Here is a 21,830-nt window from a genome sequence, read left to right as displayed (position 1 = left end):
ACTGCATAAACTGAATTATGTCCCATACACCTTTGCACATGGCCTGCCGCAAAACATCTTTAATCCGCAAACACATCACACAAGGAAATCAATTAAACAGCCAGGCAAATACCAAGCCAAACACTATTAATAAGATTAATGGAGGCAAACATACACATTTTATAGACTGGCACAGATATAATAGGGAAAATGGGGTTCTTCGGTTTAATGTCATTGGCTCAGTTTCACAGGTCATTGACTCAGGTTTAGTTATAGTGACAAATGTTTGTTTAGTGACAGAAATGTTAGGTTTGATTACTATGGAGCATGCATACTGATAAAATATGTACCTTAAATGCACTTGAGTAAGATGATTTGGATAAAAGCATCTGCCAAATGAATAAAACGTAAATGAAAGTAACGCATAAAGAGTGATGAAAATTGCATGCACATTAAAAAAATGGTTTGTTTGAATTAAATTAATTTAATTTATTCAACAAGGACACATTAATCAAAAGTGATATTTATAATATTTATATTGTTTTAAATAAATGCTATAAGACTTTATGTTCATTAAAGAATCCTAAAAAGCACAACTGCTTTTACCATTGATGGTAATAAACAATGTTTTTGATCACCAAATCTGCAAATTAAAATGATTTCTGAAGGATCATGTGACACGGGAGTAATGATGCAAAAAATTCAGCTTTGCCATCACAGGAATCAACTACATTTTAACATATATTTAACACATATTTTAACATAACCTTTTAATAGCAAATATTTTAAATAGCTCTTAAATTTTAAAATTTTGCAAAATTATTACTAATATTACTGTATTTAGATCCAATAAATGCAGCATGGATGCAATAAGAGACTATTTTCGAAAAAGTTAGTGACACCAATCTTTTTATCAGTATTGAATATATTGTATATATTATATAACTATATATAATATATTTCATGGTTAGAACATAATGCATATCATAGAGGGTTACTCTATTGTATGCATTATGTTCTAACCATGAAATATATTGTTCAAAGTAAGTTTTACATTAAATAGCTTCAATTAACCAAATCAAAAAAGATTTTTGGAAAAAAATTTCTATAAAACAACAATATGTATACTGTACATACATGTACATGTGTATATATCTCGCTTAACTTACATGGTTACTACAAACTATTCACAGAGCAGTGAGACTGTTTAGCCATTTGAACCTCCTATTGGGTTACCAAGAAATCAAGCTGTTTTATGAGTAAACTATTATTTTATTATTTCTATCTGCATGAGTCATTGCAGCAGAAAACAGTAAAAATGGTTGACTGCTGTCAGTTCAGATCGTAACGTATGTGTCACATTGTAATGGATGGCATTTTCCCAAAGCTGCTACTCCTTCAATACCCAAAAACTAGGTGTTTGTTACCTGGTAAATGTCCGACAGGCTGCTGCTCCCAGAATCACTGGTGATGCTACATCCTGAGTGGCTGGAGGAAACGTGTGTCACCTGCGGGTGAATCCCGTCTGCAAGGTGCAATCTGCTGAAGTCTGCCGGCAGCTGCATATGGAGACAAACAAACCGAGCGTCAGGATTACATTGGACCATAATGATCTATAAGCAACCTGCAATCCAGATAATAACCATGATAGTTAATCAATAATTTACCCAAATTTTTGACCATATATACATATACCATGGCTTCAAAGCAAACAGATGCAAAAGTGCTGATTTGAACTTCATTGGACTTCCAAATGTCACAGATCACAGTTTGTCTTGCCAGTTAAAGTTCAAAGTAATGTCAGTTTTGTGGAAAGCTGCAGTCCACTACGCTATCATTTATTCATCACACCTGCAGTCTGATGTTTCTGATATGGCTCCTCTCAATGATTTTTTTGGTGAATGCAGGCCTCAGAGACAATGTATTATTAGAGCTAAAACACAAGCAGACAATATCTTAAGCGGGCACTCCACAGTCCTGTATGTTTTCCACAAGCCTGCCATTAAGTCTGCTTATATATGTTGATTCTTAGTAGCTAAATTTGGACTGACACTGTAGAGAAAATTTAATTTCTAATTATATTTCTAATGCAAGACAGCCTTGACACTGGAGAACTATCTTGGCTAACAGCAAGAACAAGGCTGGTTCATGTCTACATGAAAACAATAATTAGGAAAACAAATACCTCATAATTAATGAAATAAAGACACTACATAGTCGAACGCTACAAGATATGCATGTGGCATGTTTATTTCCTCTGGTTCAGTGTGAGCAAGCAGCTCTTTTTGTGGCAACACTTTGTACATATTTGAAGGGGTGCGGCTGCAAGAGCAAAGTGTGTGTGTGGGGGGGCTTGTGCAAGAGGAAAGGCTCTGACAACAGCAATGAGATAAGGAGCTAAGAACCATTTCAGCTAATATTAGAGTGCACACAGCCCACACGTGCACACACACACGGCCACATTCCGATAAAGCTCTTTCAATCGGCTCCTGTGTCTGCATGTGTGCTTGTGTGTGTATGTGTGTTCACGAGTGAAATTGCTTTTTTGGGGGGGCTATTGGATGTCTTCAGCCAGCTGTAGCAGAGTATAGCTTTCATAAAAATGCATCTGACCTAATTTCCACTGGCATAATCATATACATGCCGGAAATGCAGCTAGTTCTCCCGGGAGACTGAGAGCATGAACAGTAAGAAAACAACCTCATAGATGGAATAGAAGCAGATAAGGGAAACGATACATTTGCAAGACACCATCTGCACCAATACTGGTGCGGTAACGGGGAATGGAGGTAAATGCCTTCTGTTTGGTGTGCTGTGAGGCTAAAAGTGTATTAACACTAATGTGTTGATGAATATTCCTCCTCACAAACGTAAATTCATTATTTTAATCTATTGCCATGGCAGTTCATCCATATTAATTAGGGCTATTTACACCTAAAAGCAGAGAGACAACATAAGAGGAAGGAAGAGAGAAAATGAGAGACTGAGTAAAAAAAAAGAAAGAAGAAAGAAAAGCTAGTAAAATAAAAACCAAAACACAGAGCGAAATAAATACAAAAATGCATAACAGCAAAGTAAAGAACAAAATATGGGACAAATTAATAAGAAAAAAAAGACAAATAGTGAAGGAGGAGACCAATTAAGAAAAAAAAAACAATTAATAAAAAGGAAAGGGACAAAAATTTACTTAAACAATATACAATAAAAACAACAGTGACAGACAGAATGAAAAGGGAAAAAAAATAGATGTAAATACAAGACTGCAAGACAGTCAGCGACAGAGAATGAATAACAAACAAACAAACAGAAGGAAAGCAAGACGAAAAAGAAACTTAAAAAGAAAGCACAGAATGAACAATAAAATGAAAAATGGAACAAACTAACAAACAAGAGTGAAAAAAACAAAACAAAAGACTATTAACGAAAAACAACAGAAAAACAGATTGTGACAGAATGAAAGACCAAAGAAAAAGAAAAACAAACAAAAGAGATCAAATGAATGAAAGACAAAAATAAACGAGCAAGAGTACAAAAGAACATACAAACAAAAGAGAATGCGAGAACAAGCATACAGACAGAAGGAAAAAAAAAAACAAAGGAAAAAACTAAAGGAAGAACAACTCAAAGACAAAACAGAAGTTAGAAAAAGAAAAGTGTACTTAATTAGGGTTCTTGAAGCACCAGTACACACTCAGACTGATGTGGTTCAGTATACACTATCAGGTCAGCGGGTGCATTCAGCACTTAAAATAAAGGCACTGTGATAGCAGCAAAGTGCCTCAGTCCTCCCTCCACATCCCTTTGCTCGTGTTCCTCAAGGCTATTCCCTGAACAGTCCTGAATGGCTACAGAGCTGTCAGCTATGATACACACATCAGCTCTCCTCTCGCTTCCACTGCAAAAAGGAGCCATCAAAACCTCCAGCACGCCAGTAAATTCACTTCTCAGGACTAGTGTACATGGGCTTTCCTCCCTGCTGTCATAGAAACGAGCAGGGAATAATGAAGCAGTTACCAGCTTACACTGAGCGATGCCATTTTTCAAGGTGTCTTTTTGTTTGTAAATGAGGGTGATTTGCACGTGATGCTTCCCACAGGAGTTTCAACTGCACAGAGTGTTTTAACAGCATCTTCATTACAACGACAACAGCTTTCTACAGAAATACATGCACATCGTTTAAGAAAAGACACATGTATTTCTGTTTGAAGTGAACAGTCACTGATATTTTTAAATGTTCTTTAGGTGCATCTAAGGAGAAGGATGGTGATAAACTGAGGAGAAATATGAAAGAAAACCTTGTTTTAGGCCCATCACCTCTTTTTCCTAACTGGAAAAATCACAGAATGGACTGAAACATGATAAAATGTTAAACTGTGCTAAGAGTATTATTAAATGAGTCAAAACAGTTAGCAGGGGAACTTTGTGCAACAACAACAGCTGTTCCAATTCTGCAGGAATCTCCAGATTTGTCCCTGTGGGTCAGCTTATGACTAAAGAAGAGAATAAAAATTACAAAGTGTTCCAAGTTCCAAATATCACACGAATGATCCATGACGTTTAATTTATCTTCCCAAAACTTTGTATGATCTTCTAATAAAATACTTATCTCATTGCTACAGGCGACACACAAATATGATCTCCTTCCAAAGATACAACCTGCTTAACATACTCAGTTCATTTTATGAGGTGGTTCATTGAGCAAGAAATGGAGCATTGAAGACTAATGACGTTTATTCTCTAAGGTGGGGGTGGGAGATATACTGTTTAAAGCAGTATACAGAAAATTATATTTTACCCATATATTTGTAAATGAGACTTTGCAGGCTTAACTGAATGTACAAAGGCTGTGTACTGCAAAAAAATGACTAGACAACATATATTTCTGTTCAGTTTCCAATCTATCTATCTATCTATCTATCTATCTATCTATCTATCTATCTATCTATCTATCTATCTATCTATCTATCTATCTATCTATCTATCTATCTATCTATCTATCTCTATCTGTGGATGGATGGATGGATGGATGGATGGATGGATGGATAGATAGATGCACTTATAGCTGTGATCTCAGAATGTGGGAAGAACTCAAAACCAAAACAATTTGCATACATCTTTGGTATGCAAAGACATCATTTAGACAAAACGTTGTTAGCGACAGCAGTCGATATACATGTGTCATTAGCAATATCCTGCCTGCCTGCTTGCCTCCCATGCCCACCCAGGGGTCCGCTCCTGTCCTTTAAGTGCCCTTTTCATGTCACTGTTGCACATAATAAAGACTTAACTCTCCTACCACGCAATTTAGGGCAGGCTTCAGTCCATTAACCCAAGAGGCTTTTAGTCAAACAGCGCACAGGTCACAGACAGCAAGCTACACTTACAGGGGTCCCAAATATCACCCTTGTGGTGCCTCTGGGGGAGTTTGTAAATAAATGAATGGGCCTAAGGCAACACTGACCTTTCACACTTATCTGTAGTTTGCAATGCAAGGTTAATAAATTCTATAGGGTCACACATTTAACTGGATCCTTGCTCTTTAAAATGTCTATGGGCCACAAGCAAGTCCAAAAAAGAAACTGCAGTCTTAATGACCTACATAGCAAGACAAGAGTGCTACCAAAAATTGCTTTAGCTTATTTTTATGCACAACTGCATGTATACATGTTTCTAACAAAGCCCTACCTGCTGTTAAGCATTTGAGGTGTGGATGTCTGAACTTGTAGCTTATATGTGTGTGATGAGCTCAAGTCTGTCAAAGCGAAAGGTGTGACATTATAAAAAAGGGCTGATGCTGGAGGACTCAAAGCTGCAAACCTACCCCATAAGCCTCAGCATCGCTCTGGGCCTCTCGCTTTCCTGAGCTGAGAGGATCAAAAGATTAAAGAGCTTCGGCTGGGCGTCACATTAAACAGGACCGATATTCTCACAAACACATGCCAATATATTTATAACACTAATGTTAGGAATACAGCTAAGGAAAACGACTACTTCCTGATATTCAATGAAATAGTGTCCACAAATAATCCCTTCAAGAACTGGCCTCCTGAAAGATGCAGCTAAATGATGCTTAACAGCATGTGTCCAGCTGGTCTTCAAGAGCTCTGTACACACATTCTCACTGGAGCGATTGCAAATTAACAGACATTTTTTTATTTATTTTTTTTGCATAAAAACATTTTTCAAAATGGAAGATTTTTGCAAAAAGAGGAAAGATTGCGTAACTATATTTGAAGAACTTTGTACTGCAGTTGCAGCACAAACTATATGATTTTATACAGGTAGAGTATGATACTAGCAACACAATGCATAAATTTAAATTAAATAGAAATGCTTCAAATAATAAAATAAAAATAATGTCAAGGTTTCAACAAAAATATTACGCAATGTTTCTTGTGCACCAAATCAACATGTCAGAATATTTTTTTTATTATCGTGTAACATTAAATACTGCAGTAATGGCTGCTGAAAATTCAGCTTTGCCATCACAAAAATAAACATAAAAAAATATATACTGAAATAGATACGTGCTCCGTTTTACAATATTACAATTTTGAAGTTTTATCTATCACATAAACAGCCTTGGTCAGCAATAAATACTTATTAAAAAAAAAAAAAAAAAAAAAAAAAAGTCTTGCAGTCTTAACATTAAACTTTTGAATATTAATACATACTAAGAGGGGGAAAATAATGTTTTTTTTTTTTAACTTCATTTTAAGTTATTTGTGCAAACAGCAAACATATGTACACCGCTTCATGAAACGAATATAAAGTATGAGGGAGAAGGTGATAAAAATAAATAAATGGGAGAGATCAAAATGCTCAATATGGTGGAAAACCTGCCTTACAGTATAAAAAAAAAACATAAAAAAACATAATTTGGTTTGGACATCTGATTGATCAATGAATATTTCTAGTTGTGCCCAAGCCTTCACACTCTGACGAGAAACACCTGTTCACAGTATCACTGCAGATTGCACAGTGAATTGTTGTATCTGTTGCATAGCAACACTGTTATGTCAGGATCCATAAAGACGTTCGAACACCAGCACATGTTTTCAGGGCTTGCAAAAGACCAAACGAACCCTAGCACATCAAGGCTGACAGAAGATCAATTTATTTACAGCTAAAAGTGCTCATCATTCCACTCAGCAGTCCGACTCTGATCGCTTTCAGATGCCGCCCGTGCGCAAACACCACCGAATGTGATCACTCACTCGCATATACACGCATGTTTGTGAACAAGCATTGAGCCGTTCAAAGATGCATTTGGTCAGAAGTGGCTTTATGAAATGCAAAATATATTGAGCTGACAGCATCGTTCAGCGATGTCATAACTCCTCCCACACGGAAACGCTCACAAACATTCATCATAAAGCCATTTAAATTTCATTTTACACTGATCCCCAAGAGCTGTGACAAGCCAAACGCGATCTTGGCCATTTCATCATCCAGTACACACACGTCTGAGTGTGTGCGGGGTGAATGGGGCCGGTGTGCACATGGCCGCCTTCACACACTGACACACATTACACTAGCAGCGGATGAATGAGGTCGTGGCACTCGACAGCCTCTCGTAATACACGAATCCACAGAGTCGGGCGATAAAACACAGCATTACACCAGACTTGCATGAAATGTCAATTACAACAGATCTGCATATATGCAATTAAGCCTTTAAATTGCTAAAACAAGCTATATATTCACAGAAATGCAGTTTGAGATACAAAAATATGCCTTTTAAAAATCATATAAATCTAATTTAGCTCTCTGCAATGGAAGCAATATTAGACATCCAATGCATCTAACAGTGTTCCCATCCATCCTGATCATGTTCGGCACATCAGGCTAATCTGATGAGCAAATGCTGGTAGTATTTTGAGGAGGAGAGAGAGCTAGCAATGTAGGATCGATACTTACGGGGCTTTTATCAGCCTGGCTGGAGACTCCATGGCCGCCACCACTAACTAATGGCTTCATAATGGAGGTGCAGAGCCAGGGTGAAATTTAAGCATCCTGCTGGTTCCCACTAATCTTTCCCTCTATCCCCCCTCCAGTGAGTCTTCCCCTGTCTCCCGTTTTTCTCCCCCCCTCCTGAAGGGGAGAAGAGGAGAATCTTTCCCAGGGAAGGAGGGGGAGAGAATATGTTCGCCGGAGATGATGCTCTTGATTCAAACAACACGGTTCCCCACTCCAAGAAAAAATAAAAATCAATGTTTTTCCTTGTCAGGTGCACACGGCATCTGTCTGTCCAGTGGGTCCACACAAAAAAAAAAGGAAGAAAGGAGAAACGCAATGCAAAAGGATGAGAAATCCAAGCAGGGATGAGCAAAAACCAAACCCTCCGTTTCAGGTAACTAGGTAAAACTCTCCCACCAGTGACGACCAATGCCGATCGGCGGCGTTGTAAAAAATGAGGAGAAAAAAGGCAAAAATGGCTGACAGCACTTCACTGCCTCTCCATCCTCTGTCTCTCTCGTCTCCACGTGAATGGCTTTATGCACCATTAGCCGAGGCTGTGACCAGAACACCAACCTCACGCATCCAGGCTGTCTTTGTTAAACACTTTCAGTTCATTTGTGTCCAAAGCAGGGGGGTGTGTGAGTGTGTAAGAGCGAGTGTGTGTGTGTGTAGAGGGGGAGGAAGAGAGGGGGCTTTGAAAAGGAACCTCCTCCCTCCCTCACTGATGTTGAAAGAGCGCCGCTGGTGCCTGCTATACTACACACATACAACACACATATGGGTAGCTGACGCATAACATGGTTAATTATCTTCAGGGTTATGTTCTGTAACCGCTTATTTCTTTTAAACCATCTTTTTGCCTTTTTAAACAGCCTATGAAATCAAAAACAAAGTTGTGAACGTTTCATGGGCTTTTTAATGTTCATGAGGTATGAGAACATTGTTTGTAGTTTCTTAATAAATATGAGCTTAATTTCATCATGTGCTTTAGATGAAACATTATAGGAATAGTTCACCCAAAAATGCAATAATGTATATGAGTAATTCACATTAAATACTAAGTTGACTTTATTATGTTGAACATAAAAGAAGACATTCTGAAAAACCAAGAATTGCTTGTTCCCCTTTGATTTCCATAGTAGGGAAAGAAATACCATCAAGTGTTTGATTACCAGGATTCTTCAAAATATCTTCTTTTATGTTCAGCATAAGAAAGAAACTCATACAGGTTTGGATTGAGTGGGTAAGGGTGAGTAAATGATAACAACATTTGCATTTTAGTGCGATCTTTCCCTTTAAGTTGGACAGACAGTCAACTTAATATTTGACGTGATTTATCCATATACATACAGTACACACACAGACATACACACACACACTCCCACAGGCACTGCAAGAGATAAAGAGAGTGCTAATGAGAAAATGAGAATAAAAGAGCATGCAACGGGTGAGGTGCAGATATGGAAATAAGAGAGGATGAGAGAGAGTTGAATGGTGGTTGGGGGGGGGGGTTAAGAGAGAGACGGAAAGAGAGGGATGGAAAGACAAGAGAAATGAAGGATGAGCACATTTAGCCCAGCGAGAGTAATGTCATTATCACGCTCCCCTCCTCTCACCACCAGGGCTGCAGGCAGTTGGCATGGCAACCATGGAGGAGAGCCATTTCCTGGTCGGTTTGGGCGGGAGAGTGTGAGCGAAGGCTGGAGAGGAAGAAAAAGAGACAGAGAGACGGAAAGATGGAAGACGGGAGCAGACGACAGAAGCGCAGAGCACATGGCTCTCTGACATCCTCTGTGTTACTATGACAACACTGACAATTCACTCCCCACCCCCCACCAAACACAAACACACACACACTCCGGTTACCCCCTCCGGGCAACTGACAGCCCCACCCACCCACACACGACCCTTTAGCTTTGTGATGACGGAAGTGAGCTCACCCCTCACACTCTCTCTCTCTCTCTCTCTCTCTCTCTCACACACACTCTTCCCTAAAGGTCCATCTCTCTTTCTGTCTATCAAAATAAACACGTACAGTAAATGTTATCATTCGATCAATCAGTCATCTGTCCATCCGGTATAAAGCACTCATTTTCAGGGAGGTGAGACGTGATATCTAGCTGTGCCCTAGACTGACACTATATGATAATAAGAATTTGAATAACAAAGAAAAATATGAACAATTCATGAAGCAGGTCAATAAGCCAACAGACAGTCAATCAGATGACTTATGCAAATATCCATATATGATGCTAATAGCAAAGGTAAATATGTCAATATGGTGTAAATACAAATTTATAAATAACAGTAAAAGTAAAGTATCACTAACCTTTATAGTAAAAAATAGAGGTAAAAAAAATACAAACCTTTAGTTATAAAATGTAATACATACATACACACATATATACATATACATATATAAATTAATAAAAAAAAAACTTTAAAGGAATAATTGTTCAAGAAAACTGTATTTTCATTCAAATGGGTGTTGTTAATGGCTGCATCAAAGGCTTTATACCAATTTAATATAATGAAATGCTAATTATATGCAATATAAAGGCAATATAAAGTTATAAAGGCTTTTAGTGTTACGCTTAGACAAAACGTTCCGCTACCCTATCAAATAAAAACAGCCAGCTTGCACGTTTGCGCTTACAGAGGCGATGTGGGCGTGAAGATACAGATTGAAATTTTGGACAGTTTCCAGCTATGCACAGGGACCAAAACAACCCCCCCCTATGACATCATCCCTGATGATGTAATGCCTGACAAAAACAAGCTCAGGTGCTGCCACGTCCTGTCGTTAGAGTAACCACCAATCATCTTTGGAAAACAGAGCGTCATTACGTCACCGTGGTAACAGGGTCACATCAAGGGATGGCTCAGCATCACCCAGAGTGCATTTCAGAAACAATAGATGCTCATTATGGAAAGGATGAGAGCAGGTCAAGCAGCCACAGCTTCATGTGAAACAACAAAGAGCGAACATGTCCACGAAGACAGAATAAATCTGTTTGAAGAATGAAGTGAGCAAATAGGTTTTAGATTAAGGCACATTATAATCCAGCTGTTTAGTGATCAAATAAAATATATATATTTTTTAAATGGTAACACATAAAGATATCTAGAGATAAAAGTCTTGAATAAAATTAATTTTTAAATAATCTTTTAATTTCAGCTCATTTTAATTTGACTTCATATACCAAAATAACACTAAAACTGAAATAAAAATTAATAAACACTATATATAAAAAATGAAAAAAGAGACATACTACTAAAAACAACTAATTATAATTAAAATAAACTGAAGATATACGGATTCAAAATATTATTTTATATATATATATATATATATATATATATATATGTGTGTGTGTGTGTGGGGGGGGGGTGTATTTATATATATACACACACTTTTTTAAGGAATAAAATATATAAAAACTTGTTAAAATATAATAATAATAATAATAATAATAATAATAATAATAATAACAATAACAGGAAAAAACAATCTAGCCATGAAGAAAGCAGTCAATAGACTTTGAAGATAACACAATGGAGCTGTTGCTGATTATTTAAAAAAGACCAATTATCTGTGGATTAACTGACTATTACTAGTTATGTCATCCAAGTCGTTACAGTTTCTAAGACATGTAATAATATGGCATGGTGGATGATGTATTAACTTTATTGATAAAAGTTTCTGGTGGTTTTGTGAACTGATGATGTAGGCAAAATATATCATGCTTCTTACAAAGCTCTGAGAGGCTTTTCAGAATACAAATTGAGATATTAGTTCCTTTTGAAAAGCTACTGTTATCCCTCTACTGCTGAAAACAGCACAACTGTCAAAGATCCCTCTCCAACCTATACACAAGGGAGTCGGGATGCAGAGGAAATGAGAGGAAGTGGGAGAGAGAGAAAGAGAAAGAAAGACACAGAGAAGGAGAGAGAGAGAGACAGACAAACAGATAGGATTAAGATCGACTGAAGCTCTTCCGGATCATTCCTTTCATGCCAAACCTTTTCAAAATTTGAGGACAGTAGGGCTAGACTCATTCCCCAGAAGGACAGACCCAGCTACAGCGTGACATTGAAGAAAGCTCATTGCTACTCTGACAAGAAAATGCAATAACTCATTTTTGTTGTAACGTCTAATGTAGTATAAGCAAAACATATGCTGATAAATAAAATTATGTGGTCTATACCAGGTAAAATGCATTGTTCATGCTGTGGTACATACAGTAGATATGGTAAGATTCACCAATTTGCATTTGTGCATCGGCATAAAAGTTAAGGATGTGCTTTTTTTTTTTAAGTTTGCATTGGACACATCAGATACATTGGCATTTGTATCACGATGCATCGTTTCTAACATACCTCCATTGGTAAAAACAACAACAATTTATTTAAATATAATTAGCAGTAGATGCGCAATACTTTAATTATTTAGAAAGTGACTAATAATTTGTGACTAATATTTTACGTTGATTGATTTCTCCTCTCTAAACAGTTTTTCAAGCATGTTCTCACGACTGCTGCTATTTGAATATGATGTATCACAACACTACAGAGACAGACGCGTTACAGGTTAATTTATGATTTGCTCTCTGTCTGAACCAAAGAAATAAAACTGAACTATCTGTACCATATTGAACTGCATAGCATCATATTTTTATTTCCCCATTGCATCGTGTTACACTGAATCGCACTGTGTTGAATCGAACAGAAATCGGATCACACTGCATCTTAATATGGGCGATTCGTATCGTGCCGCATCACATCAGTAGCTGATTCATAAGTAACTTTAAATTTATCGTATTGTTGACTATGCATCAAGATGCACATCCCTTATACAAAGTATATTTATTTGGTGACTTGGTGAAGAAACATGAAGAAAAGCAAAAATACAAAGCAAAGTGTAACCCAGACAAGTCAAGATAAGGAGGAACTTGTTATTCTTTTGATTTAAAATCATACACAACATGATTATAATCTGTTTTTGATCTGTGTCCATTAAATTTCCCAAATAAAATCTAATTAGACGCCATACTATTTGCAAATGATTTCAATTGACACTACAATCTAATATAAATCACAAACACATAAACCATTACAAAAACTAAATAAATTACAATCATCTATCCATTTATTCTCCTAATCATTTATCCTCTGGGTCGTGGGCAAATAATTATATTCTGATATAAATATTGTTTTCATGATATATAATTACTTATACTGTGATATAAGACCCAGTCTAACTAACAACTCAATTAACCTGTTTCATTACATTAAAATGTCTATAGTGATGCTTAGTTCATGGAGTAATCTTCTAAATGACTTTCACAGTAATTAACATGCAGCGTTAGGGCTGGTTAAGACTGTAGACAAAGAACACCACATGCATAACAATGAGGACCACTGCCTTTATACTACTAGAAGGAGAGCAACTTCAAATGACCTTTTTGTTATCAAAGCAATAAACCATGACAGGCCATGCATTAACGACGGGTTAAAGGGTGACGCTGGGCAGGACAAAGTAGTTCCAAACAGCAAAAGACACCAATGGTCAATATGATTTGATTAATTAATGTTCATTTTCACAATAAATAACTTTTCAATTCAGTAATACAATCCATTAGCCTGTTAGTTAACCGCATGCCGTTTATGGTTGCTTTTTTTGCTAAACAACATGATGCATTGAAATTTTGATGTTTATCAGCAATTAAAAAATGATCTACACTGTGAAGACATTCCGTAAAATGTAGATAGTTGCTAGCCTCTATTGTTAAGCAACCATAGTAGGCTTGGGCGGTAACACGGTAATATGGTATACCGCGGGATCTAAAAATAGCAACGGTATCAGTTCCAATACCGTCATACCGTTAATAAAATAAAAAATAAAAAATATGCACTTACAGTCTTGTTCAAAATAATAGCAGTACAATGTGACTAACCAGAATAATCAAGGTTTTTAGTATATTTTGTATTGCTACGTGGCAAACAAGTTACCAGTAGGTTCAGTAGATTGTCAGAAAACAAACAAGACCCAGCATTCATGATATGCACGCTCTTAAGGCTGTGCAATTGGGCAATTAGTTGAAAGGGGTGTGTTCAAAAAAATAGCAGTGTCTACCTTTGACTGTACAAACTCAAAACTATTTTGTACAAACATTTTTTTTTTTTCTGGGATTTAGCAATCCTGTGAATCACTAAACTAATATTTAGTTGTATGACCACAGTTTTTTAAAACTGCTTGACATCTGTGTGGCATGGAGTCAACCAACTTGTGGCACCTCTCAGCTGTTATTCCACTCCATGATTCTTTAACAACATTCCACAATTCATTCACATTTCTTGGTTTTGCTTCAGAAACAGCATTTTTGATATCACCCCACAAGTTCTCAATTGGATTAAGGTCTGGAGATTGGGCTGGCCACTCCATAACATTAATTTTGTTGGTTTGGAACCGAGACTTTGCCCGTTTACTAGTGTGTTTTGGGTCATTGTCTTGTTGAAACAACCATTTCAAGGGCATGTCCTCTTCAGCATAGGGCAACATGACCTCTTCAAGTATTTTAACATATGCAAACTGATCCATGATCCCTGGTATGCGATAAATAGGCCCAACACCATAGTAGGAGAAACATGCCCATATCATGACGCTTGCACCTCCATGCTTCACTGTCTTCACTGTGTACTGTGGCTTGAATTCAGAGTTTGGGGGTCATCTCACAAACTGCCTGTGGCCCTTGGACCCAAAAAGAACAAGTTTACTCTCATCAGTCCACAAAATGTTCCTCCATTTCTCTTTAGGCCAGTTGATGTGTTCTTTGGCAAATTGTAACCTCTTCTGCACATGCCTTTTTTTTAACAGAGGGACTTTGCGGGGGATTCTTGAAAATAGATTAGCTTCACACAGACGTCTTCTAACTGTCACAGTACTTACAGGTAACTCCAGACTGTCTTTGATCATCCTGGAGGTGATCATTGGCTGAGCCTTTGCCATTCTGGTTATTCTTCTATCCATTTTGATGGTTGTCTTCCGTTTTCTTCCACGTCTCTCTGGTTTTGCTCTCCATTTTAAGGCATTGGAGATCATTTTAGCTGAACAGCCTATCATTTTTTGCACCTCTTTATAGGTTTTCCCCTCTCTAATCAACTTTTTAATCAAAGTACGCTGTTCTTCTGAACAATGTCTTGAACGACCCATTTTCCTCAGCTTTCAAATGCATGTTCAACAAGTGCTGGCTTCATCCTTATAGGGGCCACCTGATTCACACCTGTTTCTTAACAAAATTGATGACCTCAGTGATTGAATGCCACACTGCTATTTTTTTGAACACACCCCTTTCAACTAATTCAACTAATTGCCCAATTGCACAGCCTTAAGAGCGTGCGTATCATGAATGCTGGGTCTCATTTGTTTTCTGAGAATCTACTGAACCTACTGGTAACTTGTTTGCCACGTAGCAATAAAAAATATACTAAAAACCTTGATTATTCTGGTTAGTCACATTGTACTGCTATTATTTTGAACAAGACTGTATATAGGAGACAAGGATTAAATATTAAATATAATTTATTTAATGCCTAAAAATGTGTACGCGTGGTTGTCATCGCGTGACAACGAGACGAGGAGAAAGAGAGAGGAGGGGAAAAGATGCACCGAGTGACCTGGTCTCAAAAAAAAGAACATAAATCTCAGTTTGCCAGTATTTCGGGTTTCGACCGAACGAGAAGGGAGAGGTGGTAAATAAGGACGAGGCTATTTGCAAATTGTGCCCTCACGAAAAAAGATGACTGATAAAAAAATAAAAAAAAGCCGATGCAATGGCAGGTCCTGTCGGCATTGGCAACGTAGAGGACCGAATTGGAGCTGAAATAACAGCCTACTGTTTAGAGCCAGTTAGTCAAGGAGACGAGGACCCACTTCATTCATGGAAAAATGCTGACTGGTGTTTTCCCCCACATGTCGCGAGTGGCACGAAAGTACCTGTTCGTCTGTGCCACAGGCACACCATCGAAGCAGGTTTTCAGCACCGCAGGTAAAGTTGTCGGTCCACAGCGTGCCCTAGCGAAAAATCTTGACTAGATTGTATGCCACTTGCCATTCGTTCCTATTAGCACTGTTTATTTTTTATTTAATGGATTCGGGTATTTTTATTTGGTTTTCATTAAAAACTATTTTGGAAAGAAGACTGGAAAGAAGTTGTTTTTATTTAAACATACTGCTTTTCAATAATTTTTTATTATATATATTTTTTATTTTTATTTTTTATTATTCAACTCTGGTTGAGTGTTGTGGGTCTATTCGCTCTTTTTTTATAAGCTGCTCTTTATTACTAAAAGTTGTTCGTGCAGTGTGATTTTTATGGATGGGCGTTTTTCCGCAAATATCATATTCAAATAATTTTGAGCTCACAAAAAACGAATATTCGAATATTCGTTTATTTAAATTAAGTTTAATGAGACAGACGTTATTTTTCAGCAACATTTATTGTTTCTGTCATTTTTGAATTACACAGTGTTTTGTAGCTGAAAAACTTTAACAACGCAAACAAACAAAAGTAACCTACAGATTAAAAGCAAAAAATAAAATAAAAAAAATGAACAAAGAAAAAAGGTAAAGCAGCCTGCAGCAATTATGCCATTGTACAGAATGTAGCTTACACTTAACTTTGAAACTGTCTGCAAATCTTTTTTGCTTTTTTTCTATTGTTTTACATGTTCTTGTTAAGAAACACGGGGATGTAAACATGATCGGGGGAAAGTCGGCTCCTTAGTCTGTTAAAAATAAGGCCGGCCGCAGAGAAAACGCGCTCTGACGGCACAGACGTTGGCGGGACTCACAAATAACGGTGTGCTAAGCGAATAAGTTTTGTGAAGCGCTTCGTGTTTTCGTTTCACCACTGAATGGGATCCTCATCTGGTGGAATACATGGCTCCAGCAAGAACTGTTCCCACTCGTCTCGTCTGGACTCTCTGTAATCATCGCTGAGGAACTGGAGAAGAAGAAGATCTTTTCCGACGAGTGGGCATTGCATCCTCTTCATCGTTGGTGACGCACCACTCGCATCAAGGAAAATGTTCTGATAATGTTCCAAAAAGTTTTTTTTTCTAACTTCTCTCATGTTTTCATCGAGAAACCTGAGATCTTTGGGCCGAGGGTCTAGGGCAGATGCGAGTAGAGGAGTTTTCACTGCATTTTCCAAGTTAGCGGTGTTTATTCGTTGCTTGAGAGACGCAGGAACAATGTTCTGGAATGCGGTCATTTTCTGTGATCCTCCACGGCATATTTGAAGTACTGTAGAAGACCGCAGTTCTTATTCATTCATTCATTATTTTTTTGCTTTCATACATCTTCAAATATGCCGTGGAGAAATCACAGAAAGTGACCGAATTAGGTTTTATTGTGGACTTTTTTTGCCTTTTTTCTTTTCTTTGTGGCAAGCAAAAATGTCGAAATTCGAATATCATTTTTATTTATCGAATAATTAGAGCCGAACGAATATTATAATAATAATATCTGTGCATACCCCAAGTGATTTTATTGATTTGTGTGCGCATCTCTGCGCAAAAACTGTTCTGTATGTTTATGTTAATTTAATTATGTTTGACTATTACTATTTGTTGCTAATAAAAGTTGTTAATATTGTTGTGCATGTCATTTTGTTATTGTTTCAGTATTGGTATTCAGTTTCTGAATGGTTTACGCACAAGCCAACAGTTTGGTGATGCTGTCTCAGCCTTACGTCATATTTTTTTAATTATTCACGGTAATACCGTATACCGAGGTAAAATAGGGAGGAGGTTTGACGATATCAAAATTTGGATACCGCCCAAGCCTAAACCATAGTTAATCAAATTAACTATTTTTTGGCAAAATATTAGGGGTGCACTTTTGTAGAAGTTGTTTCATCCCAATTATAGTGGTGTAAGCTTATTGACCAAAGGCAAAAATGTGGATGCTTCCTGTCAAAACAGATGCAGGAAGAGAATTTCCTACTACAGTAAGAGAGCTCAAGTGACTTTCTTAAAGAAATAATGCAGGAGGAAGAGTTTGTGGTCTAACAACAATGGTGTAGTGAGATCTGGCATTCTGGTAATTGTAAAGGTACGGAAGGTCAACGCAACAGCACCCAAAGAAGGAAGTGTTTTTTCCCCTCTAAGAGAAGTACAGCAACTGCATTCTGATGTATGATTACTACAGCCTAAACATATAAAAACTATGGCTCATATATGTTTTATTCATATTTTCTGCATATGTAATCAGTCTGTTATAAATAAAACACTGAGTGGAAGAATCTCTTCTCAGTGATGAGTTACTTCGTGTAAACATGTCAACATTGAAAATATGTGACTATAGAAATTGTGGGATGAAAATAAAATAAATAAAAATGAAAGATTCTGGTCCAGATTCGAACCCATGAATGATTCTTTTAGTCAAGTAGAGAAATTACATGTAAGAAAGAAAAAAGTTACAAAATGATGTGCAACTCATTTATTAAGTAGATATCCACTTCAAGTGATTCAGTGAGTCTAGTTTGAACCATTGAGGACTGGTTCAAACCGATAACTCATGATCTTGAGACTGATTAATAAGGAATCAAATCATTTGTTGAACAATCCGAGTTTACTGGCTGTGTTGCATGTCTGTTGTTGTTGCTTGCAACAAACAAGGGTGATGCCATAGGAAAGCAGGAAAAAGATTTAAGCCCCATTTACCAAACTGAAAATCACAAAAATAATTAGTTTGACCCATATATTAATTAAAATATGTGTCAGTTCTTGATTCATACCTCTAGCGATTACAGAACAAATCTGAAGACATTTGCTTTGGAGAAAGAAAGTTCCAGGTGTAAAAGTTGAAGCATAAACCTAAAAGGTCACCGGATGGGACTTAACAGCACACTGGTTTAACTGTCAACCTCTATTACCATGTATGCAAAGTAATATTCAACAAAACAGCTGAAGGACTGAATATGAGAGCTAAGAGGGATGAAAAGAAAACAAGATCAAAGGACGAGGAGGGCTGCAAGGTTTCTGCAAGGTACACTGCTCCTGGCTGATAGCCGTCCATCTGGACACGACACCCTGCTGTAATCATTTGAAACATCCTTGTGGTTTAAACCATCAGCTCTATCATAACTGTCATAACAGCTATGACGGAGCTGGTGTCATAACTGTTAACTGTAATGGACAGTTTAGCTGAGCAGAAATACAAATCATTTTCATTCTACAGAGTCATGCTGTAAATATGAACAAAACAAGGCATGTTTAGTGAGATTTCTTAACCAGAATACATTTGTGACAGTATAAAACCCAGAGGGCCATAACAGATACAACCCTGTACATTATATTCAGAGTCTTCTAAAGCCATACGATAGCTTTGCATGTTTGTGTGCATGTGTGTGCTTATAGTGGTATAAATCTTTTTAAGTGCTGGCCTTTTGTGTCTCAGCACCGCCGTATACTGCAGCAGCAGCCATCACTGAGGACAGCTCTAAAAATAGAGCAGACTCTTCACAAGAACACCTGACAAGACTCCCTCTCTCACTCTTTTCCACTCTTTAACACACACGATCACACTTTCCATCTCTCAGTCGCTTTGCTTCACTCCTCACTGAATCTAATTACCGCAAAACAAGTATCAGCTCAGCGGCAGCTATGTCTACCATCAGCAATCTTCATCAGGCCTAGGGCATCAAACAACACGCTAAAACAGACACATATAAACACATTAACACACACAAATCTTACATGCACACTTGTTCGTTTAAAAAGGGCTGAGCCTATAGGGCAGCACCATTAAGCATAGCTACAGTATGAAATCCCGAATGGCAGATGTTTTCAATTAGTGCAATTTTGTTCTGACAGGGTCATCGGGAATATAAATGAAACAAACGAGGCAAATACAACTGAACATTTAATCGTGCATAGCAAAATAAATAAGAGAAAATGCTTTGAATCAAACGGTTCAAATAAATTGTGGGTTACTGATGATATAAGTCATGCTATTAAATGAACTTTTTTGGATTTCGATGAAAATACAACTGTCATATGGCTAATTAAAAGTAAATCCGTAAAATAGAAATAATGCATTAGTCAGCAGAATTTTAGTTTGAACAGTATGAATGGTAAATCGCACTTCTGTTGTTGCTTATGCTTTTATATATGTCCATGTTATTATACCATATCATACTATGTCAAGTTATTATTTTGCTAATTATTGGGTATATTAGTAATAAATATATTCATATAAAATTTGATATTTATTTTTTTCTAGGTTTCTTTATACATTTTTATGTATTTCATACAAAATATTTTCCATAAATATCAAACTTAATTACCACTCTGGATCACCGCTTGATGTCCAATGTATAATCTGGGTTCTGAAGCAGAACTAGTTGAGGACCAGCAAATATAATCGATTGTTAGCGAAACAATTACCTTTAAACTGTACATAACTCATCCTGCACCATTTATGCTACATGACACTCAGATTATGCAGCTTGTTTGTAAAAGTATGTTAATACATGGTTAAATTATCACAATTATGATTTTTGCCAGCCATATATATATATATATATATATATATATATATATATATATATATATATATATATATATATATATATATATATATATATATATTAGGGGTGTAACGATACGCGTATTCGTATTGAACCGTTCGGTACGACGCTTTCGGTTCGGTACGCGGTACGCATTATGTATACCGAACGGTTCGTTGGAGTAATTAATTATATTTGAAAAAAAAAAAAAGAGAGAGAAAGAAATATAATGATATGCGTTCAACAAGGTAGCCCAATAACCCAAACAACGTAACAGGCAACGCCCCTGACACTCCCGAAGAAGAAAAAAACACCATCTTATATGTTTATGTTAGGCTACTCAGCAGGCGCTCGCTCACTCAGTACACGCTGAAGGCTCGTTGCAAAATAGCCAATGCGTTTAACAGACTAGAAATGAGAAGATCCTCCAATAACCAACAGGTCTGGTGTTTGGGTGCACTTTGGATTCCCTTTAAGCTATAATGGTGATGGCAAGAGAGTGGTGGATAAAAAAACAACGTTATGTCGTATCTGCAACATGACAGGGTACACCAGCGGGATTAAAAAAAAAAAAAAAAAAAAAAAAACCAGCGGGAATATCTGGGATATATGCGTCAGTACTATCTGGGAAAAGACGAAAAAAAGGAGAAACATGCACGCAGCAAACTATCCCTGCAGCATTTAGACACTATAGCTTACAGGGAATCCAAACCAAACACCAGACCTGTTGGTTATTTTAGGATCTTATATTTCTGGTCTGTTAAAATGCATTAGACATTTTGCAACGAGCCTTCAGCGCGTGCTGAGTGAGCGAGCGCCTTAGGGGCCGTTCACATATCGTGCCTAAAAACGCATGGAAAACGCTAAGCGCGTCTTTCTCCTGAGGCGTCTGTCTTTGCTAAGCAACAATGACGTGCTCTCTCCATGAGACGCGGAAATTTCAGCGAAGGATAAATGGATTTGCAGCTCTAAAAATCGCTTGCAGTAGCTCTGCTACTGAATTTATTTCAAAATTGCAATCCATATACAACTATGATCAGCTGTTCCTTCATCTTGGCTGAGCTCTCAACGTTGTTACGGGAAAGGATGAAGCTGATTGGTTGGTTCTTGTCAAATGACCCGCGGTGCGCTTGCGGCATTCTGAAAAGTTGAGATGTTTTTACATTTTGCTGTATCTAAAACGTATCGAACCGAACCGAACCGAACCGTGACATCAGTGTATCGTATCGAACCGAACCGTGAATTTTGTGAACCGTTACACCCCTAATATATATATATATATATATATATATATATATATATATATATATATAT

At 37.1% G+C, this 21,830-nt stretch overlaps 1 protein-coding gene across 12 annotated transcripts in view; it reads right to left on the bottom strand.

Moving 5' to 3' along the window:
* Positions 1–21,830, bottom strand: part of LOC113114031 (rap guanine nucleotide exchange factor 2-like) — a 106,825-nt gene that overhangs the window by 26,162 nt on the left and 58,833 nt on the right. For 7 of the 12 annotated variants that reach the window (XM_026280727.1, XM_026280717.1, XM_026280722.1 and 4 more), the window contains 2 exons: positions 1,407–1,538; positions 330–368 (listed from right to left, as the gene is read on the bottom strand). In XM_026280727.1, coding sequence (XP_026136512.1) covers positions 330–368; positions 1,407–1,538 — 171 coding nt within the window. Of the gene's footprint in view, positions 1–329; positions 369–1,406; positions 1,539–7,899; positions 8,716–21,830 lie in introns of those variants that run through there. The other 5 variants (XM_026280721.1, XM_026280726.1, XM_026280723.1 and 2 more) reach the window with 2 other exon arrangements.

The sequence above is a fragment of the Carassius auratus genome, chromosome 14 (assembly GCF_003368295.1).
Source record: "Carassius auratus strain Wakin chromosome 14, ASM336829v1, whole genome shotgun sequence".
NCBI classification, from domain to species: Eukaryota; Metazoa; Chordata; class Actinopteri; order Cypriniformes; family Cyprinidae; genus Carassius; species Carassius auratus.
Note: the sequence above shows the minus strand (reverse complement) of the source record. Positions and strands in the feature narration are given on the sequence as shown.